Genomic DNA, 25,800 nt, shown 5'->3' on the forward strand with positions numbered 1-25,800 from the left:
AGGTTTCTCATACAAGGCTCTATGGAAAACTCTCCCTTAAGGGCAAAAGTTTCTCATTCTTTAAATGAGTCATTGAGTGCTGCCACTCACCACCAGTGAAGCGAGCTAGAGTCCCCCTTTGTTTATCCACTTAATAGCAGCTCACCAATGGACTTAAGATTTAGTCCAAACGCAGCATCCTATTCCCTAAGTGCAGCAGCTGTTGGGGTTTTTTTCTCAGAATTTAATTTATTTACACATTTCTGTCACATTAAAAATGGACATGTGAATAGTTTATTTACATGAGGGCTTTTTTTTAAAGCAAGAAATGTCACAGGACAATGAACACAGATGCCATTTATGCAAGGAGAAATAAAAACCCTACATCTATGTCAAAGCATGCAACACAGTAGTAAATATTTTAATGCAGTGTGAAGTAGTTTTTATCCTTGACAACAGAGCAGAAGCAATATTTTCAAAATTAGGTTGCATCTGTTAATATACCCTTCTGTAACCCTTCTGCCAAGTATTGCTTGATTGACTGAGGAGAGAGGTTCCTACTGTGCAAATAAGTAAACTAGTTCCTACATAACATTCTAAGAAAACTAACCACACTTCTCCAGGGACACTTCAAGACAGAAAGTCCTCCCTCACAGGCATTTTATCATGTACAACTTCATCAGGGAAGGAAGAATACAGCCAGCACCCTGGGAAAAGACAAAACTGAAGTATATGTGCAAATAATATGATAAAAGATGCCTTCCTCTACACAGTAATGTTGTCAATAACTCATCCTGATCCTTCTCAAAGCACTGATGGGAATGGAATGTCCCCAAATAACGACTGTGTAACTGTACCACTTCATTATACAACCTTTGGCGATGAAGTGTCTCTCCATAAATTTAACTTTGGCTTATCCCCATTTAAATGAGACAGACCTAAAAGGAGTCACTCACTCCTTAGCAAAATCCTCCTTGTATGAGGAGATCCAGGAGCATTGCAGCTGGTTATTTGGCATTTTTCACTTCAGCAAAAGGGTAGACAGTTTTTTGTTTTCTCAGAGGAGAGAGCTTCCATGGCAAGTCAAAGCACCATTTTCCCAAGGAAGGTATTAAAGAACTGCAGACACCTTTAAGAACTAATGCTATCAGTCCTGTATGTAAATGTGCTTGCAAAATTATCTATATGTCTCTGGGAGCTATAATATCATTATAGCCATAAGATTTTTTTTTTACCTTTGAAAAGACACCATTAATAAAGTTTTTGATTGTTCCAAATTAATTTACTGTAATTTCAAACTGACAAATATGCAGACAGGAAGCCTCCTCCACTTCAGTGTAATACATTGTGCTATACATCTTTTAATGACAGCTTATGGGAAACCTTAGTAATCTTGAAAATAATATTTACATTGATATTCTAAAAATCTAACACACCAGTAATCTAAGTAGATTTCATCTAAATTTGCTTCATTCTCTGAGATTCACTGTGTATTTGCCTTTATTGTTTCCTGTCCAATTTGCGTATGTATTTTAAATTGTAACACCCAACAGCAACAGGTCTACAATTCTTGAGCATTAGTATGTACAATAATTAATTAGGATACTTAAAGAAAAACATGAGAGGAATTGTCCAGGAAATTCTGCTCTGCTGGAAGCCTTGATATCATGCAATTCCAAAACCAAACAAGAAGGCCTAATTTCCTATTCTCCAATGAAATAATAACAAGCAACACATACTTCTCTGCATTCATCACATGATTTTTTTCAATCCCTCATTTCAATGAGCCGAGTTTCAATCAATTTAGTCCCTTAACAAGGCAAAGCCGTTGAATGCTTAAAGAAAATAAGTCAAATTTAACTTCATTAGTAAAGTCACAGAGACTTAAAACCATGGGATGTGATGCACTTTAGCTTTTAAGTTCTAACCACATTCAGAGACTAACCTGCAGGTTCCTTTGGATGTCCTCATTGCTTATGTCCAGATGCATCTGGCAGGCTCCAGTGTTACAGAAGCAGCCTGTGCGAACGTGTATGTTGTGGAGACTTGCCATGCTGTCCACCTTCCCAGTCCAGCAGAAGACATAGGAGAAGAATGAAAAATAGACATTTTAAAACTGTGGTCAACAAGATACAGTGTTTTAAAGGTAGAAATCCATGGAAGTAAATTATTTCTCTAAACAATTAGCAACTTACTGCAGCTTTTACCATTCCCATACAGATTTTGCATTTTTCAACTTTGTTACTTTAGCCAGAAGAAAGCAGTGGTAGGAGCAGAGATGTTTACCTTAGCATTGAGCAACTACTCCACAAAAAAACACAGACAACCAGGGTCCTGAGCTTATGAATGCCAGTAGATCTGCTCAATTTTAAAGCTGTGAACAGGTTTATTCACATCAGTGCTCCTAATTACAGACCTGCAGCCAGGTGTTGGTATCTTGACAGAGCCACCACCTGCAACAGCCTCTCAAGAGACTGAAGAGAAGCCTGGGGCACCTTTTCAGATAGCTAAAGAAAACCTTGTGCTCCAAGGATCTGAAACTGTAAGTCCTCATTACAGAAACTGATGGCATCTATGGGATTTTGGCACGCAAGTGCTGGAAGGATCAGTCCCTCAGTAAGCAGTAATATTTGCCAGGACAGGGAATGAACTGGAATGTCTCATTGGGTTTTGTACATACAACTCCCAATCTACCAAGTCCCTGGTGCATTTCTTCCTCGTGCTGTTTGGTGTTGCACCATTTCTTTATCATCCACTGAATAATGAATGGGCAGAAATACAATACTTGATGACGAACTGGCATGAATAAATTATGGGAAGGAATGAAAATGATGTGCAAAGACAACAGAAGAACGTGCCCATATGTGCCTCAGAAGGGGACATATATATGCATGCACTGGGAGGACAGCACTGCAAGGGATACAGATTGTCAAGGTTTCAGAGCACACCTAAGAAACACTACAGGGATTCTCTTAGTACAGCTAAGAAACCATGGAACCTCACTGCAGGGACCTGGAAATGCTTTATATTGATCTCAAAAAGCAAGAGCAGCAGCTGATAAGATTAGCTCAGCTACCACCAGCTATTTCTTTGATGAAAAATGATGAGCATTCCTGGTCAGGACTGCAATAAAGGACAGGCAAATAAATGAATGAAATCTGACCCCCACCTCTACCACAGACTCCCGAAACAACCTTGCACAACTTGCATTAACCCCTTTTGCTCCTTCTATTAAAAAGGAGAGCTGAGAGCCCTGCCAATGACCACGCTGCAGACTCAGGAGACTCCACTGTACCAGGGACAGAATCCTCCACGCAGGAAGCTCAGGCTCAGCTGGATGCACAGCAACAGCTCAGCTAAAAGGGGCAGGAAATGGAGCGTCAACCGACTCACACTAACCACTTCCCTAACTGTGAGCTCATGCTTCGTCTGAGGTATCAGTATAAATGTTCAACCCAGCTTTTGTAGCTGGTTAAATCTCTACTGGCTTTTATTACTTTTAACATAAATTCCCTCTGTACAGAACAATGGCCCAGTACATATACCAAACACTTTCTGGTATAATTCAGTCTATTTTCTATCTTGATATGTCAATCTTCTACATTTTGAGATCTCTAAGTTTAACTGTGTGCACCAAGCACCTTTAAAGTCACTATATCAGTGGCTAGAAAACCCAAGCCTTCTGTTAGAAATTAGTCCATGCTGAAATAATTCAATCTAAATAGTATTTAGCTCTGCTAAAGCAGTTAAGAGTTACTGGTTTTTTTCCTTGCGTGGGACATAAGGGTCTCTGCACAAAAATGTGCTGTATACAAAAAAATTCTACATTGCTATAGCTCACAAGTTCTCAAGTTCACATTTCAATGTGTTCTGTGCCACTAGTTCAGTTCAAAATCATTTGATTCTCCAACACAGACATAATCAAAATAACTCCATATATACAGACTTGGAAAGCAGAGAGTACAATCAGCCCCAGGATCCCTATTGATGATTAATGCTTTGGAGAATATCTTGTGTTTAAAGCCTTTTTCTCAAATTGAAGTTTTAGTAAAACGCATCTGTTGAGAGTGACTGTTGTGGTGTCGCTAGCTTTGTTTTGTCAGAAGACTACAATATGGGAACAGCGACATTTTCTTGATGTCTTTTTTAATTTAGATGAGAAAAGTTGTCATTCTGCCATAGCATGGTTTGTCATGGTGCTAGTGACTTGTGGGCGGATCTGTCATTCTGTTAATCATGACAAGCAAGGCACTGCTGAAATCGTACAGTGTTTGGGCTTATTTACTCAGTATACAAAAACCTTTAAAATATAGAATCTTTTTACTATTCATACTTTTTAAAAGGAATGTTCCTGGGGCAGCCTTGTCAATCAAAATGTATGTAGTGTAATACAGTTTCCACAACACATCTTCAAGGAATTCCAAACAGGATTTTAAATTTTTTTAAATTTTGTCAAATAAATTATTACTGTTCTTTAGTGAACAGTAATTTCACTCTAGTCATGCAATCCAATCCTTACGTACAATAATACTTTAGTTCTAGTATATATCAATCTGTACACTGAACCAGGATTACTGAGACCTAAAAATATGATCATTAGAGGAATATGGGAATTATGATTCAAGAGAAAAAAGGTAAGTTATGAATAGCTTTAGTATTAACTGAAGCTCATGATCACCAATGTGATAATATGCACAGATCTTGGGAATGCGTTGCACACTTTTCACTGGAAACAATGGCACCGTGTAAAGAACCAATAAAGTCAGCACTGCAAAATTATCCGTCCCTTGAATAGATGGTTGGTTTTTTCCTTGGACATATGTTTTGATTTCTTCTCATTTATTTTCACCCTAGAAATACACTACTTGAGGAGTTAGTTTAATCTCTCTCTGCAGTGCTATCACACAGCAAAACAAATAGAACATAAAACATCTGTTACAGTTATTTTGATGAAGAAAAGCTTCCTTAAATAAAACAAATCTTTAAAATTGCCATAAGGAGCAATAATGGGTATTGAGCTCAGGGTTATGAAATACAGAATGTCACTTGCAGCTCTGTCTGTAACAGCAGAGAGTGACTTTTGGGAGCCAGGAATGAATTCATCAATGAAGGCACAGAAGTATGAATGGTACTAATGGTAAGTACACAGCTTCATGTACTTGGATTGTCAGTTTTGGTGATTCCCTGGAACTGATACTTGGAATTATTGTGCCTTGGTTTTTAAGAGATTAAAGAGTACAATTAAACTGCAAAACAAATGCAGAAATCTTGCAGAATTTTACTGATTTCAGTTAGTAAGGACATGGTAATCAAGCCATCATGCTATCTTGGAGTCCCTTCTGTCTCTCAGAGCCCCTTGGCATTCATTACTTTTTCTGAAGCTCTTTATTGTGGGCCTGGCCCTGTAGACTGCTTCACACCCCAACACTTCTGATGTCACATTGTCTTGATTTTTGACAAGCAAAATGTGATTTTCACACTTCCAAGTCACGGTCTTCAAATTTAACAAAGATACGTAAAGGAAGTTTGCCTAAACCAATTTTTTAAAATGGTTAATTTTTTTCCATCAATGAGCTTTTCTTTAGTGTTCCCAGATTGATCAAATGCTCACATTTGGGGTTTTTTCATAGTGCTCTATCTGATAAATACAATTTTTTTTAATATAAAAAATACTGAAGTGGAGAGCTTTCACTTTAATGCATTACCCTACAATAGTCCCCTCTTGGAAATCTGCTATTTCAGTTGATACTCATCAGCTGGAAAGCTCTGAGAAGAAATGAGAATCTTGTCTGTTTTGCTTTCCCATTCCCTGTCACACAATGCACTGGTGACTTCTCTGTGTTTGCTAAATGACTGACTTCTGCTAACAATTCACTTCAGGGCTTCTGAGGCACTCAGTGAAAGCTGCAAGTTTTTCTCTGGCATCAGGTTCCATTGAAATAAGTCTGAGAATGATACTTGCTGTAGGTAGGTATATGCTAAATGAGAGTAAAGATTTACAAATAGCACATAATTTTGCATTATTCCTAATCAACTAAGTCTGAGACTTACACCAAGAACGATGAATGCTTTAGACACCCCTGCTGAAGTCATTCCCATAGGATGCAATTCTAGAGCTCTTATTCAAGCAAGTACTTATTTGTGTAAGATATCATAAGAATTATTCACATGAATAAAGGAACTTTTTATAATACATCATGAAGTGTTCTAAAAAAAAAAAAATCATATAATTCAATACTGGCAAGTACTGTCCTTCAGGAACTGGGATTAGGACTTCTCATTCTGCTTTCTACAATGCCAATGCCCAAGTACCAGAGCAGTTTGTCTGATGGATTTGCTCATTACAAAAATTTCATTGCACACCACTGATGGCTGGTTATAAAACAGGCTTCAAGATGCTGTTCTCCATATCTACTGGTAAATTAATTCACTGATTCATGACATGGAATTGGAGAGGAAGTAAGCTAGCTCTTTCTGTCATCCAGCATTTGACTGTGAAATGCTGTTGCTGATGCAAATGCATACTTAATCTTGTTAAATACAATTTAATAAGAAGTAGGTCAGAAGGAAAAAAAAAATCAGCACTTGTTTCCAAACCATTTAGGGGGGGTAGGGGGGAGAAGGAGGAATTTTAGTTGAGTTACAGTATCATTAACTGTTTTAACTGCATAGTTTTCTACAAAAAAGGCTTTTTTTTTCCATCTCAGAGAAATAATTTCTATGTGGGCAGATTCTCTCAGTATTGAGTAATCTGATCCTCTCCTTTTTGCCTCTCTAGTTGTTGACAATGGTTTAAATTAACCAAAGAGAGGACGTATATCTCTTCTTAGTCTTCATCCATTCATTACTTTGACCAAAACCCCTTTGGTAGAAGGCAGTGAAGTATTAGACAGAGATATTGAAATGTATTAATATTGTCAAGTTCAGTGTCCTGAATATACTTCTTCAGTATAAATGCTGTCTTATCAGGAACTTTACAGCCAATGTGATAATTTTCTCAGGAGTTTTAAAGACAGTCAAATAGCAGGTAAGATTGCATGAGAGAGAAGCAAGCTGGAAATATTGAAATAATTCAAAATATGTGGGTTGTCTCTCTGCAGGAATTCTCACTTAGGAGATGCCATACACATAGTGAACTGCAGGTTCTTCATGCATAAAGGAGTAACAATAATTTTACATTTCTGACAACCAGAAGCTAGAAGATGGCTATAAAAATGAAATGGAACAATGAAACACAGTCTTGTTAATGGATGATCTAACACTTTTTCAACTGTTTTTTTTTCTTTCCTGCTGAATATGCAAGTGAATTTGAATCCAGCTATTTGAAATGGAACAGATTGATGAGTAAGCTAAACATCTTGGTTTTCTTTGATTTGGTGCCTTAATGACCATAGGTCTCTCCAACCAATGACACCTCTCTTCTGGGTTTTTTTTGGGTTTTTTTCCTCTCCAGTTCTAACTGCATTCATTGACAATGGAAACCTGGTTCACTAAAATGATATCAGGGAAAGGATAGATTTCAGGAAGAAAGCAAAGCAAAGGAACTCAAGCCCTCAGTGGCTTCATAACTGACTTCAACAAAGCATCCTCTTGTGAATCATAGAAAAACATCTGTATCTCTCCATCCCATTGAGCATCCCCAGCTATTTTGTAGGCTAAAGGCTTTCGGTGAAATTGCTGCTAGTCAGAAATGTTGAAGCTAGAGGAAAACTACACAGAAGACTAAGCTATAACTAATATCAAGAGGGATAAAGGGGAATGTAGCAGACTAATACAAGTGGAAACAATGCCTAGGAATAAAAACGTGCAGTGCATGCTACTGAAAGTCCAGTGACATAGGTTTAATTCATGTCACAGTCAAAATCTTCTCCACCATTTCCTATTTATTTTAAGGTTCTTAAATCCTCTTTTGTCTGTATTTAACCCCTGAAAATAAGGATAATAGAACATAGGGAGGTTGTGGGGTCAAACTCCTGTATTACTTTAGTTACAGTCACAGGATCCTATACAGTGGTGTGGTGGGGAAGAGGGATGTAGGGGCAGGAAGATGCAAACAAGGAAGCAGAGTAACAGAGAAGGTGGGGCCAGTCTCTTTTTGTCTTGAAAGGCTTCAGATGGTGGACTGAAACTAGACACTGCATGCATTCAAAGGCAGCTGATCTGCTTTTACCAAGATCAAGGACAAGGGAATCCAGTGTAAGCTCTCAAAAGTGCAGTTCTTCTCCTAGTACCATGTGGTTTTTTTCCACATTTCTCATATGTGACAAGGTCTGTAGTTCAGAGCCACAGTTTGGCCCTGTTATCAAACAGAAAATGTTTAGCCTCCCTCATTCATCTTGGATTCTTTCATCTGAACAACTATGAGCATCTTTCTTTTATCTCTTTCCGTTTCCTTAGCAACCTGCAAGGACACTCCAGAGAAACAGTGTGTCAGACAACACCTTCAGTCTAGTCTTTTGTGAGGCTTTCTAACCTTGATCAGGTCTGATGTGCAGTTTAATAGTAGGCAATTTCAGGCACACTAACTCACATGTGTCTTTGTCCCCTTGCAATGAGATAAAACAGAAAGAACTCAGCCTGTACTCTGCCACTACTACCTCAGCAAGAAGAGAGCTTTGCAGGTTTGCATTTCTCACACTGAGCCTCTGAAGTACAGCACCTCCTTATGTTCAGTCAGTGATCAACGATTATGATTATGTTCAGACCTAGATCAATGAAGCTGCTTCCTATATTGTGAGCTCCTTTTTGCAAGGGCTGTCTTTGAGCACCCAGTGCCATGTCACAAAAGCAAAGATCCAGATTGTAATGATTTCTTGCCAGTTTGAAGAAACAAGGTGCCATTTATTGACATGCCAGTGTGGTTTACTGCATTGCTACTATCTCTCTGGTCCAAGATAGCCACAACACAATTGGAAACTAATTGGAACCAAGGAAATCAGTATATGTTCAACAGGAATCTTCACAACAATCTTTTTGTCCTTATAATCTTGTTTGCATTCTATTGTGCAGGTCCATCTGCCATTCCTGACTTCCTGAAATCAATGGCTAAATCCATAGCTAAAATCAATAGTAAGTAATCAGCTCAGCAATTTTTAGGTAGCTATTGGGAAGATGGCCAAAAATCCCATTAAGCAAGTTAGAGAACATTTTTCTTTCCCTGAGTCATCAAAATTAATATAATGAGTGGTTATGCTTCTAAAAGCATTAGTGTAACTAGCTCAGAGTCATATGACCATTGCTGCAAAGCCATTCTTAGCTGGAATTAAAAAATGCTGGATTTCCATTTTCTGTGGCCCAGATGAAAAAATGCTGCACTTCCAAAACTGAATGATTGTTTTACATGGAAGTAAAATGAAACAGATGGGGAAAAAACCCTAAAAAGTTTGACTAAATATGAAGAGCAACAAAAATGTCTTGCTTAATAACTTTCTATGAAGATTTATTTCAAATAGGTTAAATGTAGTAAGATGCTTCCCCCCCGTCATTGCCTGCTATCTCCTTTAGGGATGTGGTATGGATTTCCAGACAAGTACTGACAAGTAGTACCACGCTCTGGTCAGTCTGATCCAATTGACTTGGTATCAACTTCCTGTGCATGGGAAATGCTGTAGCTCATTTCTTTTTTTCACTCCTGTAATTCACATGCTGCCACTGCTCTAATTCTGTACGTATACCCCATGTGTACAGTGGGCTGGAGATGATCTTCTAGTGAAACTAAAAATATTGTCTAAGATACAAACAGCAATTACTTTGAGAAATCAACCCACTTCAGGTATTGCCTGGTCCCTTTTATCAGGTAACGATAAGCAGTGATATGAATATGTATTGAACCAGCTGTGTGTATATACAAATGCATCCGCCACTTGATATCTGAAGATTTGACAGTATTTAACATATTTTCTCTCCACTCCTGTGAGGTGAGAGTAAATTGGGAAGATAAGGCATTGAATCCCTCAAGGTGACACTGAAAGCCTACAGCAGAGGGAGGGCATTTCACCTGGCTGTTGCCAGGTCCTGGTTACTAAACTAAGTCCAGCTGAACAATTCCTCAAGATATTACTAAAGGAAAAGGACGCTTTTAAAAGACAATGTTGTGAAACCAAAGCAGTGTACTTACAGTATGAAAGCACTTCCAGAACTGGCTATCACCACGATATTTACCTAGAGCAGATACTTTTTTGTGCATTTCCCATCCTGCCTCACACCACTTTGTCCTGTGTTACTTTTGTTTGCAGACCTGTCCAAATACAAGTAGATGGAATAATTTCTACCTGCATATACTGCTTTGTCTCTTCCCTGGTCACACCTCACCCACACAACACTGCTTCATGCGTCTTGTCCAATTCTTCCCCCATCTTGGATGTCTGAAATCCTCTTTATTTCTGCTTTTCTGTCCAAACTGGTGTCTCTCTTTGCCCAATACATGTAATAATGGAGTCATTCTTCAGTCGGAGAAATTTAGTTTAAATACTAGGAAATATTTTGCAGTAGTGAATATAGTACTGCATGTAAAATGTAAAAATTGCTGCCATCTCTGAGAGTGTAATTATAGTGTTGTTATTTGTTTCTTGCTTTAATGAAGTCCCAGAACAAATTGCCTCTGATAAGAAAGGTTTAAGTAAAGATGACCATGCAATTCTAAGATACATTTTTCTCGCTCTACATCTCAAACCACAGGGTTGAATTTAGCTCGGCTGCTAAGCTGCTTATGAGAAAATTCACTAACATAGAATGCTTTGGATACAGAAGGAAAAATGGGATTAAAAGGAAAATGAAACTTTGTTTATTGAGGGAGTCTTATTCTAATTCTGCCTTCTCCAAGCAAGGTGCTAATAACACCAAGGTTGTGGGTTTTATCCCTGTATGGGCCATTTACTTAGGGTTGGACTTGATGATCCTTGCAGGTCCCTTCCAACTCAGAATATTCTGTGATCTGGAACTAAAGATTATACTCCTAACATACACTGCTAGCAGAAAGAGGCTGCCAGAGTATGGAAGGTGTCACAGTGAGTGGTTGGATGTAAGTGATTTGAGGCCACACATTCCAATGGAAGACCCTGGTCTTCACTTCAGAATGACAGAAAGCAAGGGAGAAAAAGAAAAGCCCATTAGGTCTTCAAGTCAATCCTTACTTTACATTAATTCAAGGGTGGCTGAGATGGAGGAAAGCGGTCATCAAATGGTTTTATAGATTTAGACTGAAGGGATGCACATTAGAAGTTGTCTCTTGAGAAATGTTGATTTTTTTTCCTTTTAATTGAGAAGTGGGTGAAGAAAGTCAACTCAAAGTCTAGACCTCCCTTCACTCTATCTGGATTGATGCGGGTGAGCCAGGACATGCTAATGTATGCTCCTAGGCAAAACTCATTATAATATATGTGAGCAGGGCTCTCAGTCTTGAGAGGCAAAACTCATTCATATGCAACACTGCAGAAGAGCCTTCCTTAGGCAAACCAAAATGTTTACATTCTCTGTCTTTGGCAGCTATTCCTGTTATAGCAGTTTGTCTATCACACACAAGTGTGAAGTGGTAGGCAAGAAGGCTGAGACTGCTAATGGACTGATGCTCATTCCCTTCCTGACAGGATCTTTAGAGGACATGGCAAGTATATATGTACTCTAAGGGAACTTTTGGAGGTGAGCCTATCACAGCAAGTTACTTGTGCTTTAGGTTCAGGCTCCAAGCTAAGGACGCAGTGTGAAAAAGCAGAGTAGGGATGGATGCTGGTAATCCACAGCTGAAATGTGAAATTATGGTCATTTTTCAAAAGACAGCCATGATGGTTTGCTCACTTTTTAAAGCCCATTACTGTCTCTATTATGCACAGGAGGAGAAAAAAATATAGTCTCAGAAGATCAGAGTGGAAAAAGAAAAGGTTTGGTAAGGGAAGGGCTATTTTTCACTACTAGCATAACACTGAACTGAAAGTTGTGACTGGGTAAGAGCTCTCCAGTGCATACAATTCAACAAATATTTCAGGTAAACTTCCATCTGGCCATCTGTGCCAGCTCTTTACCTTCTTCTGGCTTCCAAACTGACTTTATAGAATAAAATGTGAAGGGATTATAAAATCACTCTGAAATTATCTACTGAATATACAAAGAGAATTTCACAGATCTCATCTCTCTATCAAAACAAAGAGAAGATTTCATAAATTATATTAGCATAAAAGGTCGAGCAGAGATGGTGATGTTTCTTCACATCTGCAAATGTGAGAACATACAACATTTGCACTTTGACCCAGTTTATAAGAAATCCACTTTTTTGTGTGTATGACTGTTGTTTCAAATCTATGTTGTTCTCTTATGACTGTTCAATCTCTTTGACATTCAAATCAGGTTGGACTTCTTAGAGTCCTATGCAAGTTTTTGCTGAAAATAAAAAGAGATGCAAACTGAAGCTGAGTCATTGCTGTCAGTGTTCAAGAGGCTGGAAAAGACTTGGGGATGACAGAACACATGACATTCATATATGCTGAAAGCTGCAGATATTCATTGTTAATGAATGAACTGATGATTCTCTGTGTGAAGAGTTTGCTGCATTAGCTCAGCACCAGATATATATCTGTAACACCATCTTTTGTTACATCACAAGCCCTCTTTAAAGTCTAGGGCTGATTCCTTCTCTTTTTCTAGTAGCCTCTCAAGGAGGCAGAAGATTGACAGTTTGCTGCTTTAATGTTGACTCCTCTGCTTCTATCCTGCAGAGGTCCTTTATCTCTACCCCTGGATTTTTGCACCTTTCCAAATTGCCAGTCTGTCATCTGTCCACACTTCATTAGCAGCAAAAACTCTAATGCTGGGGAATTATCCATTCTTGACTAGACAGGTATATTTGAAGAAGCCATTTGGCAAAAAGACCATCTTTATGTCCTGGACCTGTCAAATATTCGTAATAATTCAACCCCTGATCATAACAGGGGCTTTTTGATGCTCTAGTGCAAATAAACACATAACAAAATGAGAGAGGTGCTACTGCAGAGGACAGGCATCTTTGCGTGAAAAGAATACAGTTGTCCTCCCAAGTGATTTCAAGAACAAATTACTACCAATAGCAGTCTATGAGACAGCTTTACTGAAGGAAATAATTTTCATGGAAAGTACGTGGTGCAGCTCAAAGGAGGAGATTTAATGCAGTTTTAGTGCTCAAAGATGAGAGGTTTATGGAAATTTCAAAATGGTAGTAGTTTAATTCCTAGATAAAGAAATGTTTCATGAAAAATCTAAATCAAAACCAAAGTTTCTGACTGACTATTGTTGTTTGGGGTCCACAACTCCCTCTTATTTAATTGTTTTAATTCCATTTGGAGCAAAAAACTCTAAACTAGTAATTAAACTGTCAATTAAACCAATGATACATATAGGATACAGCACAAGTTTATTCCAAGTATAATATTCTACGACAGTATTACCCTTCAAAAGTCACAAAGAAACATTTAAAGGAAAAAGCAATAGCAATTCAATGAACTTCCATAGTTATTTCACTCCTACCCTATCCCTTAACATCCAAATATTCTATATAATCAATATTGGGACAGGAGGTTGTAGAAATTGTTGCCATCTCTGAGAATGCAATCATGGTGTGGTTATTTGTTTTTCACTTTAATGAAATGCCTTAATTTGCTCTTCAGAGCTTCAATGAAGGTTTTACTCAAAGATGAACCTGAGATTGTGGATGTTTCCTCTTGGTGCAATTGACCCTATGTATGTAATTCAAGAGTGTTTGTGTTTACTGGTACACTCTTGTTAACTCTGGTAATTAAGCTGATAACACTGACAAATGGATTTCAACCATATGAGCAGGTAAGAATAACTTTCTTCCCCATTGCTACACAGAGGAAAGACATAATTTTTTCTCTGTTTTCATTTTTCAGCAGTGGTATTACATGTCATGTATTTCACTACATGCCTTTCACATGCTAAATATCTTGGGCTTAGTTCAGAGTTTTGAATATCATGCCAATTATGCAAATCTTGAGGCTTAAATGTAAGCTTGGTATCCTCTGAAGACAGTGTCTACTTATGAAGTCTTTCTTGCCAATCTCAAGTGTTCCAAATAAACTGCTCCAAGCCTCCTCATAATATTTTCTCTGGAATCAGTTGGCCATATTGTCCTTTTCAAGCTACCAAATGTAATGCCCAGTCACACTATGCCCTACAATAGGCAATGGGCACATAACAATTGCCTGCCAGAGAGGCAAATAGAATTGGTTTGATGCCTAGTTACAAGTAATGAATTATAGATGGGATATCATCCATAAAGGAATAGGACATTATGTCATTTATCTTTTAATAAGCAAAGATAACCTGAGTCATTAACTGGTGTCCACTTGTAGTAGGTAAATGCCATCCAATTTTCCCTTCATAAAAAATTCCCCAAAATGTTTTCTGGGAGCCTTCTGAAACTGTGTTCTGCTGACTCCACTGGACTGCATGTGGAGACTGCCCTGTGAATCCACACAAATGGGCAGACCATAGACACCACCAAAGCAGAGACCACTATTTCACTTCCAAACAATTAACAAAAGTATTGGATGTAACTTTGATTTGAATAAACCTATATAAATTTAGACATGCATGCAGGTATAAAGAGATTAAATAGTCAGTTTGATGAAATTTACTTTCTTTTGTATGTATTTTCTTTGTAATCATAAACAAGAAGCAGCAAAGGCTTTTTCTCCCCCATAACTTCTATAAGGTGTCTATGAAAGAATTTCATTCCATAAAGAAGCCAACTATATATATATCACACATGTCACAGCTTTGGAAAGAATAGTGCTTGTTAATTTCCAAAAGTCATTAAATTGTACATTATTTTAATTAAACAAAGTACTCTAACAGGCACTGCAGATGAGACTAGGACGCATTTGAAAATTTTATAGTTCTTCATTCCACATATGCTAGAAATCTTCAGAATCTGGTGAACAGCACAATCCAGATGATACAGATCAATAAAGAAGCTTTTCATGAGCAGCCACTGTAGCAAACAGGCACAATGGATTCATAAGACTATGAAAGAATTTTTAATTTGGGGTTACAGTTGAGTTTTAAAAAGTGAAACATGGATCAGCCAATTTTACTGAGAAGTTGTGAAAATCAGAAATCAGAATAAAGGTTTTGATTTTAATCAAAGAACAGAAGCAATATTGAAGTGTTTGGGGAGTTTTACAAACTCAGTTATGTTAATATCTCCTGTCTTTTCTGAACATTGTCACACATATTGAGGGCTACATAAATGACTAATTAATTCCAAAAATGTGGACTGCTTTGAAATGAAATGTGGTGAACATTTGCTGCAATTTGATAGCATTGGCTAAAAAAGGTGTATGTGAAGAAGAACTTATTGAGTACTCTACATTTGGCCATCCCATGTTCATCAGGTAAATGACTTACAAAAATGTGACACTCCACACTTGCAGCTACAAAACAAGTGCCTCACTTCTGTTCTCCCTAGTGAGAAATTGATCTCTTCCTGTATTCTTGTAGACAAATCTCCATGTTCTCCTCATTATCTTATTCTCTCAGGAAGCCAAGGGAAAAAAGAAGCAGCAAGCAAAACAAGAAACACTGTGGTTTCTCTGCCTTCTGCTGATGAGCAAGTGAGCAACTGTCCCCTGTGTGACCCACTGCCTACACGGTGCACAGCCATGCACACAATTATGGTCCATCTCTGCTGAAGGGAGAAAAGCCTAATGAAGCTTCATCTTAAAGATATTTGGTATACCTGATGGATAAAGGCTACAAAAAGCTGCCGAGAAAGACAGCATTTCAGAATTTCTTGAGCATGAATCTCATTCTTTACACTGATCATTCAACTTTATTCCATGGTTGCTCAGGAATATTACAAGAATGTAATTGTTACAACTGAAGGGAAAAGAGAACTCCTCTTTCATAGGTGACTGCAATATTCTGAGATCTAATTTCACTTGTATGTCAAAGCTCCAAGGCAGTCTCTTTATCAGCTTTTCCAGACTTGCTCTTCAATTCCCAATTTTGAGTACTCTAGAGAAGGAAGGCAGCAAAATATCAAACTGCCTAGTCAATGTATCCTGTTAAAACAGCCTACTTCCAAACTTCCCATTTGTAGAGTAATAAATCTGTAAGATATTGCCTCTGGCTAGTACGTATTTTGTATTGTGCTAGCACTATTGATTGGATTCTTCTCTACTGCTTTAAAAATGGTGTGTATATGTGGTGCAGAGCTCTGAAGAAACAACCCAAAACCTCAGAAAGGACTACTGTGAATAAAAGATTTATTTTAGGATGAAGAATTCATTGTGAACATGCTTAAATTACAGTACAACTGTAAACTCAAGACAAGAGAAAAACATACCTGTGAAAAGCCGAGCACTTGTCCATTTTCATCGAGCACATTAAAATTAATGATTGGACCTTGAGCATCAGGATTGCTGAAATCTGTGTCACTGTAAATACGGACTACAGGAGCCCCATTGGCATATTTCAAGTTAGACAGCACAGTGTAGGTGTAGTGAGCTAATGCAAAGGTATGCTGCTTTATTTTCTCCATTCCACCTACAAAAGAAAAGTGCACATACATGTCAGGTGCATTATTTTTATGGCAATGTAAAAAAAAGGATGATTTTTCAGAATGGCATGGTGTGAGGCAATTAGCACAAAATTGATAGTTTCATGTTTCTTTAAATACATATACAATTTTCAACAGTTTCTTTCCTCACGTAAGAGTTTCAGAAGTAGTGTTGCATCAGGGATTTATCTATAGGTGATCTACTGTATAAAGCTAAAATTTCACTGATATGGTTTATAGGAATTACAAGATCTATACTTTCAGTCTATACGTAAAACTAAGATGTTCTGGTACAAATTAATTGAAAAAACAAGTTTTTCTCCAGATCTAATCTGGAGACCATGGGAGCACAGACAAATTCTCTATCACAGAAAGCAAACTGTTATGTCTGAGATAAAAATAATAAAATTCTAAATGTAATGACAAAATTAAAAAAGCCATTTTACAAGGAATTTACTTGAATAATGAAGAATTATTCTTCCAAGACTTCCTTCTACAGAAGAAAAAGGGGCAGTGCGAATTCTTCATTGACTACACCCATGCAATCTGGGGGCTCAAGAGAAACTTTACAGACAAGCTTTCACAGAACTTGGTTTGGGAAAAGCATAAAGAGTAATTTTTTTTTTTTTTTTTTTGCTACACTGTGCAGTCTGGAAAAGAGAACTGCAGAGAATTCCTGACAGATGAAGATCTCCAACATCTCTGCTCTTTGAGGAGAGGTTATATCTTTGCTAGATGTCCCTATTGAAGGAGCTTCCATTATTCACACTGTGCACTACATTATGGTGGGTCTACATCATGTGGAAAGAATAAAAACAGGTAAAGAATCAGCAAAGACCTCTTGAGGTAGCAGAGTATTTTTCTTTCTGGGTTTTAGACCCAGAGCATTTTCTGTAATGCTGAGTATCCTATTTGAGGCTTACGAGCGTATTTCACATTTTATTTTACCTTTTTTTATTAATCTTTATAACTATGAATCTCACACTTCTGCGCATATTACTTTTATATCTGAGTATCTGGAAAGTTACACACTTGAAAATTTGTAATCTTGTTGACTTTTGTGCCTTTATTCATAAAAATTCTGTGTCATTTATGAATGTATATAAAGGAAAAAACAAGATATTTTTCTCCTGACACCCAGAAGAACTGCAGAAGCATCTGTTATTTTGCTTTTTTTTTGAGTTTCTCTATGATGTCCTATCTCCTTTAGATAAGCTGGGAGAGCATCCGTTAAAAGCATAGTAACAGATTAGATATAAAGTAGAAGCATTTTTTTGGTGCTGAAGAATAATAAAGAGGAATATGATATTTAATGAGATACTAACATGCAAAGTACTTGCAAGGAAGCATGCCAGGAGCTAATCAGTGCAATTTCTAGATGTTAGCCACAGTAAACTTGGTAAGCATCTCTAGAACATTTTGGTCTGAAAGATGATTTGTATTTTTAGAGTCTCTGAGAAAAAAGATTGACTAGTCAGAAATGTCCTAGTCATTGCTGGGTAGAAGTTAAGTCTTCAAACAGCAAAAAAGGAAACCAAAACCACACACACACACACACACACACACACAAGAATTTACTTTTGAGCATTTGCCAGAAAGTAGCTGTCTTAAGAGAAGTGACTGCCTTGTCAGCTTCTGAGATGTGTCTAATCTCCTGATTCAGAGCTTTTCCAAACTGACAGGAATCTTTTAATAGAAGATTAAACTACTGTCCTTGTGCCTGGTTGAAGAAATCACTTATTCAGAAATTTCAGACACTCATTCCCAGCAATCATCCCTGCTATCATTTCTATATTGTTTTCAACTATTTTCCTTTAAAGTTTCTTAATCACATTTCCTTGTTCATTAGCGAAAAGCTGATGAGCCTTTCAATTATTTATTCTGACAAATCCAAATGCAGTAGCCTGCAGTTTCTTTCCTGCCCTGTGATTGGAGAAGGGAAGCTGTGTTGCCAGGGTCCCATATTTTTAAGTAGCAGAATAGGTGGTAATTAGGTCTGATGTCACAGAAAACCTTGTGGAAAAACTGCCAACAATCTGAAATTTATTCTGACAGAAAAAGGGATCTATTCAGAAAATAGCTGTGATTTATTTTTATTTTGTTCAACAAAATTATCTGTACTGTGTATTATATAAATACAGTGCTTACCTCATCTCCCTTCTAGGAGTAAGAAGGAAGGGAAAATAAAAGCCAGAACAAATCTCTGTTTGAGAATAAAAACAGTAACACATCATAAGCCTTTTGTAAGACTTACAGTTCAGAGAAATGATCGATATTTCACCTCAAGAACTTGCTAGGAAGGGCTCAAGTACCCTGACTTCTTCTCAGTTTAGGGGTTTTATTTCCTACAGGTGCATTATTTCATTAAGCTGAATTGCATCTAGTTGCTCCTAAAAATTATTTTAAAATTAGGAACAATTTATGCACTCTGTAATTTGGACGAGAATTAATCCCATGTCTAAATTACTTTAGATGAAGTCTATCTAATACCATCCACAGTATTTATGTGTGTAAAGTGTGTAGGAGCACATTCAGCACAGAGAATGCTCACAGACCACAACCTGCACTCATTAGGAACTTTGTGGTAAAATTTTTGAGCAGAAGAGATTGACAGAGCAAGCTTCTGCTTGCTTTTGTGTACAAATCTCCTTGCCAAAGTATTCTAGCAAACCTGTGGAGATGTTGGTACATCTCATACTGCTGATGTATGTTTGCACACTACAGCATTCTGATAGGTCAACACCATCTCAGACCTGCCATCCCAAATTATACCTCAGACTGGCTATTGTTATGGAAACTAATACTGTTCAAGTATGGAAAATTCAGAGTGCCACTGCACTGGATAACCCACAGATAAATTTCTAGTGTCAGCTCTTCCATAGGAATTGCATGTATGCATATGCCTCTCCACAGAGACTGTGGGACAGTTAAGTCATATGGAAGAGAAGGAGAAGTTATGCCACACTTACAAGAGGGTAAAAACTGTGTGCATTCAAAGTATTCACAATTGTTATCATGGTGTAGGGAATACACTGCTTGTCTTGCCTGCTGATAATATCTTGTATTTGCATAACCTCTGTCCTGTTAGCTGCTTATTCTGTGCAAAATAGAGTAAGACTTTTTTCCAGTGGAAATTTATCTAATCAGATAAGTCTGAGATATACAGATGTCCAATAAGTATTCAGTAAAGAACGATTCTGAGTTAGCATGGACCTGGTTTTGCATTACATAATGGCACACATATAATGGCATATTGTCTCCTTTCCAAAAGAACCAGGATTTCAGCAGCCCAAATGTTCAAATGTTAGCTCTTCCGGAAAGAGCTGTAGACAAATAAGCATATGTCAACACCTATAAAAGATTTTGAAGATTTTGAATAAATAGATTAAGATGAAGCACAGACTGGAAAGGAGCCTCTAGAATGAAAGATCTGGTGCTTAAAGTTTTCAGGCTGTACTCAGAAATCTCTGTGATCTGCATTCAAATACATTTTTTGTCTCTCTTATTATGAGAAGCTAAATACTGGAGATAAGGAAGAAGAGAGATATAAAACAAATTCACAGTTATTTTTCAACTCAGTGTGAAAAAGTTACAGAAATTGAGGTTTAAGGGGGACAAATTTTCTATCACTCCAGTAAATCCAAGCTCACATATATGTTTGGATAAGAGAAAGACCCTGTCAGCATCACCTAATACATAGCAAAGAGGCAGAGAAATAATGAGCAGAAATCTCAGCAAACCAATCAGCAGGGAGTGAAACCATGATGTAGCCACCTTCTACTGAATCCCAAATGAGGCAGATCACCATGCAGGACCAGTGAGTCAATGTGTTAATGAAGCCATGGAACCTGGAAATCCTGTCAAACATTTGGAGTCCTTCCTTCCCTTCCTCCAAGAAGCGTACATTAAGATTGATTTCTGAGCTTTTTTTGGTGTTCTTTTCTGCATAGAACTGGATGTCTCTGACTGAGGTCTGTCACCCATTTAGTGTTATTCTTCCCACTAAAAAACCTCTTGAGGATGAACTTGGTAATGGTAATTTTTGGTGAATTTGAATGTTTCAGCTTTAAAACACATTAAACAATGCATTCTAACCTCTGCTATTCTTTAGCACTCCTGTTTTAAACAAAGTGGTGCAAACATGAAAATGAAATATTCTGAAGATGATCCAACTCCCCATCCCCAAAGTGCAACCCTGAAATGTTAAAAATAGAATACAAGAAAAGAAAATGAAGAGAATATAATCAATCAGCTTGGTAGAGCTCCTACATTTATAAAAAAAAAATTAAATATACCCATTCCTGGGGAGTTTTTTCCCCTAAATTATGAGAATAGTTGCCCTAAGAAAGACCAAATCTAGCTACTGCCTGTTTTCCCAGAGTGAGGAGTAACAGATACCTAGAGGAAAAAAAATATGAAAAAGGTATGTAATTTTTCATCAGTTACAATGAAGTAAACAAAATATACATATTTTAAAAAAACCTCAAGATATGAAAATGTCCTTATGGGTTGGCTAACAGCAATCAAACTGAATTAAAAAATGAAACAGTTTTTAAAACAGAACTAGGGGTAGAAAAACCATTCAGGGAACTTGAACATTACAATTAATACATTAACATTTCATTGGTGTCAACAGAAAAGAGCTCCTCTGATGTAAGAGACCTGAAATATCATAACTGTTACCAAAATCTCATTTATTTAATCCAAAATAAACCACTGTAAATGGCTTACCAGCCAATTCATAAAAATATCTATCATCCACACCCACAGAAAAGGCATAAGGCATGGACAGATTGCAAACCCCTCTTTCACTCTGACTCACATGATCAGTTCAATCAACTTGATCTATAAAACAAGTGTAATAAAAATTATTTTGGGGAACACAAAGTGGGGCGGAGCATGACTGTTTCTGCAGCTAAGGTGACTGCATTTGAGAGCAAGAAGGGTAAAATCTGTGTCCCCAGTTGTCATTGGTACCTCAAAAAAAATAATGCAGGCTTCTTTCTAAAGTTAAGAGGTAGCAAAAAGAATTACATAAAAAGAAAATTTCAGTTATGAAACAATGTTTTTTTTTTCCTGAAAACAACATAATATGGTTTGAAAGTACATAATCAGCTGGCAAGAATCCACATCACAAGATCAGTGTCCAGATTGAAACTTTAGCTGGACTCCTGAAACCTAATTATGTACTTTCTGTGTGTCCAACATAGAGAGCTGTGTTACACTCTCAACACAACTAAATCCATGCAGAATTCAATGGGTAATAGGGGGACCTTTCACTCTCTCAACACTAATTCTTTGCATAATAGCTTAAATCCCTTTATTCTCCTCCTTCTCCCACACCATCTCAATAGTTTAAGACTGTGGGAAGCAACTGCTTAATCCTCTATTCAGAATGTTATACTGAAACCAAACATGAAACACATATTCAGTGTTTATCTTAATGAACAGAAGGCTCTTTGATGCCCCATCTCCCACTTCTTTAGAGCAGCTAATTCAAGTTCTGTTTTCACACAGTGAGGGGAGTTCGAAGTCTCTGTTCTAAATAAAGTGAGCAGTGCATTCTGAAAGAAGCAGCTCCTAATTTCCAAACATCATAATGAGGACTACTTTGCCTTTTAAAAAAATTTTTTGGAGTTGCATGAAAGCAGGGAAGCTGTACATGCCAGCTGCCTGACCCAATTTTAGTATAAATATTTTAATTACAGGTACAATTAAATTTCAATGAACTGCTTCTTAGACTAATAGCTATCTAAGAATTAAAATAAGCTTAAACATGTAAGATAAATTTAATTTACATTTTGAGGGTATTTCTGTCCATCCTTTACTTCCTTCCATGTGGCCATGCCATACTCTCAGCAGAGGTAATAATTTCAAGATTACTTTTCAAATCATAAAACCAGCAACATAAAAGATGACTGGGGAGTCTCTCTCAAAAATGCAGAGTGCCTTGCACACCTCATGGAAGAAGCATTCCAACTGTACCTCCAGAGTGCTGGATGACATGAGCCCACAGAGATGTCTGTGAGAACAGCAGAATCATCCCTAAAAGTATGTATTTATGTGATACTCACATTTTACCTCTAAAGGCTTTATCTCCCAAGGTTTTTCTCAGTCCAGCAGAACAACTTCTGCTTATGATTCTGTCATCTTAAGGACGAAATGCAAGAGAAGCTTATACTATAAAAGCACATGAATTCTCCTGGCAGCTGTTAGAAACCTGAATGTTGCATCCAGGCCTGTTTTCTGCTTTATTATGAAATGTCTCTGTCCTTTGTTTAATGAAGCCTGCTGTACACAATTCCTTGAAGTCAGCATGTGGAAGCTTAACTGCTGCTTGTTCCCGGGAATTTTTAACTCTCCACAATTAGCCTGCTAATACAAGGCAGAGCATAAAGCTCTTTCTTTGTCTCACAGCTATATAATGAGGATGTAGAAAAGGTAAGATGAGGCAGTAAGTCTTAGGCTTTCAAGTCAATAAGACTAATTTGACCCTGATTTTGCATGAACACTCATTTATTAATTTTTAACTTACTTATTCAAGTCAGGAGCAACTTTTTAATCACTGTAACATAGCTGGAGGAGAACCTTTGTCATCTGCTCAGCTAAACTGATACTATCATCAGATCTGCAGTTAAGTTGAATTCTTAAAAAAAAAAAACTTCCCCATAAGACCCAGCCACCAGTGCTAGTTGATAGTATCATGATTTTCTAACATCCTCACAGTTTTGTGGGTTGTTTCTTTTTCCCTTGAGGGGAGCTGCAGACCAATGGATGCAAACATCTTGCACCAAAAATGGACTAATGGACTGAATATAAAGAGAAATCCAAATGCTTGGGATGGAAGGGGGGGGGTGGGGAGTTGTGGGAGGAAGTTTTTCCCTCAGCATCAAGAGAACCCTTTGAACTTTGAAATATTCCGAAAATCCTGACAGCTTCCTTCTTTTCCTTCCTAAGATGACAGATCCCAATCTAAAGCCTTGCTAGGGTATAAATCAGTTCTGCTTCAAAGCTCACCCTGCCTGCATTAGGTGAAGAAGAATGGCTAATGCTGTGCCCAGAGCTCACACCTCAGTATCCCTTGGTTTAACTCTACCTTCCTATAAGTTTTGTATTAGCAAAACATTTAACATAACATTTTTGGAATCTCTCCGTTAGTGAAATACTTTGGTGTTCACTGCAGCATATTGATTTGCTGTACAGCTTTTTCCTTACTTGTAATTTTGGTTGGACACCTTTCCTCTTTTTCTCTGTCAATCTCTGAACCAAGGCTTTTCCTGCCAATATATGAAGTAGAGGGATGCTCCATCTCTGCTCTTGTGCAGCCTTTTTATCCTGCTCTTTCTAAGACCTCACAGAACTTTCCCATCAAAGCAACACAGAAAATACCACAAGTTCATTTAATTAAACCAAGACTCCCAATACACTGAAAGAAAAGTTTCCAGAGAACAAATGTTAAAGCATGATGCTGAATAATGATGGAACAAGAAAAAAAAAATCACTCAATTTCCCCATTCTCGATTTGTAACATTCAGGAATACAGGAAGTTAGTAAAATAATTTATATCCTTTTTTATGAAAAGAACAATATTTTTCTTAGTGAAATTTTTGATTTATTGATATTAATATTTCTAATAGCCTTAAAGGATGCTTTGCTATTTGTTTTGCATTCTCAGACTATGTTTCTGCTGGTACAGTAATAAAATAATAATAATAACAACAACAACAACAACAACTGTGGAAGGAAGGGTGTCATTAATGAAGCAATGCTAATAAAGCAAATACAATGAATTATAAAGACTGCCTTGAAATGTTTCTGATTTGATGTCTTAATCATTGGGAAGCATGCAGTCAATATTAAGAAGTGCTCTGAATTCTGGAACCTCATGCTAAACTGAATCACACCAGGGATTCTCCCAGGCTTTTTAACCAGGCTAATGTTGTTTTAACAATTATCTACACTAACACCACAAGAGAGACCTATAGTTAACATATAATCTGCCCTCGAGGTCACAGCATGAAGTCTGCTTTACATCAGTCACTGCTCTTTTGAGGACCAAAAGGTGACCCACCAACACACCTTCCCTCCTGTGGCTGTCTTTTCTGACTGCACGTGGCAGGCTGAGACCTTGTGAAGTTCACTGCTGAGTTTGTGAGATGAGTGAACACACAAAACATTCCACAGATAGTGAAAGGAAAAACTGAGAGCAAAAAGTGGCTACTTTGGCACAGTGTTACATACTCTCAACACACAGGTTTCAGCAATGATGCTACAGTTCCAGCCTCACTTCTCAAGAGCTGATGCAATAAAAGTGAGATGCCAGTACTTCTTGCAGTATAGCTGTTGCTGGGGGATGCTCAGCAATCACTCCTGTAAAATAGCACCAGGCTTTTTATGAGCAGAATGTCCTGCTTCTGGACACTGTTCATTCCTCTGAGCTTCTGAAACCCACTGCACCTAGAAGATTGTGTGGTCTCTGTCAAGGGGCTGATGATCAATAAGGAAGTCTGCTGGATTAAGACTGAACATTTGTAATTTTGCAAGCACGGAATAGGTATTTACTCAATTGTAAGTTCAATGAGCAGATCTACTAAACAGAAGACTAGAAGAGAAATCTAATGTAGAAAATGTTGATATTATAAAGTAATTTATTGAAGTATTTGCTTCCTTATAAAGACTGTAGGTAGTGTGCTTGTGAAAAAAATAACCACTCTTGGCCTTATATCAGCTTCAATAAGCTGTAAAGCCATAAATCAGTCAAAATCTGTACTTCAGATTCAGATTAGAAGAGCTGAAGTATTGAAGACATGAGCAATTCCTACGTGCGCCACTTGCTGTAAATCAAGCTCCACAGTGACCTCGGGAACTGCCTCTGAAGACAGACTTGGGCAAGGTTAAAAGAAAACACTGATGTGAGCAAGGCACTGGTGAAGGATGAGTGCTGCCAACACAGAGGGAGCCCCTGACAGGGAAAAGAAGCAGGGCAGCATGCACTGAGGAAGCCCTGGCCTCTTCCCATGGCAACCCATTACATTATGAGCTCTGCAGAAGGAAGGGAAAAGGAGTAGGGGCTGCTGCAGCTCTGTCAAATGAGGGACCATGTAGTTAAGTTGTAAACAAATAGCTTGAAAAAAGCCATTTCCTTCATCATTTCAGTTTAAAGTATTTTTTACAAAAGCAAGGCTTCAGAAATGAAGGTCCAGTTCAAGGCACTGTTCACAAAATTCCATTTTTAGGTAACAAGGAAAAGGCAAAACAGCAAAGGTTCCCTTCCT

The 25,800-nt window shown here is 37.6% G+C and overlaps 1 protein-coding gene across 1 annotated transcript in view; it reads right to left on the minus strand.

Moving 5' to 3' along the window:
• Window positions 1-25,800, minus strand: part of MOCOS (molybdenum cofactor sulfurase) — a 206,378-nt gene that overhangs the window by 32,870 nt on the left and 147,708 nt on the right. Inside the window, exons 6-7 of the mRNA XM_030971831.1 lie at window positions 16,313-16,512; window positions 1,925-2,041 (exon numbers count right to left, since the gene is read on the minus strand). Coding sequence (XP_030827691.1) covers window positions 1,925-2,041; window positions 16,313-16,512 — 317 coding nt within the window. The remainder of the gene's footprint in view (window positions 1-1,924; window positions 2,042-16,312; window positions 16,513-25,800) is intronic.

This window comes from Camarhynchus parvulus, chromosome 2 (genome assembly GCF_901933205.1).
Source record: "Camarhynchus parvulus chromosome 2, STF_HiC, whole genome shotgun sequence".
Lineage (NCBI taxonomy): Eukaryota > Metazoa > Chordata > Aves > Passeriformes > Thraupidae > Camarhynchus > Camarhynchus parvulus.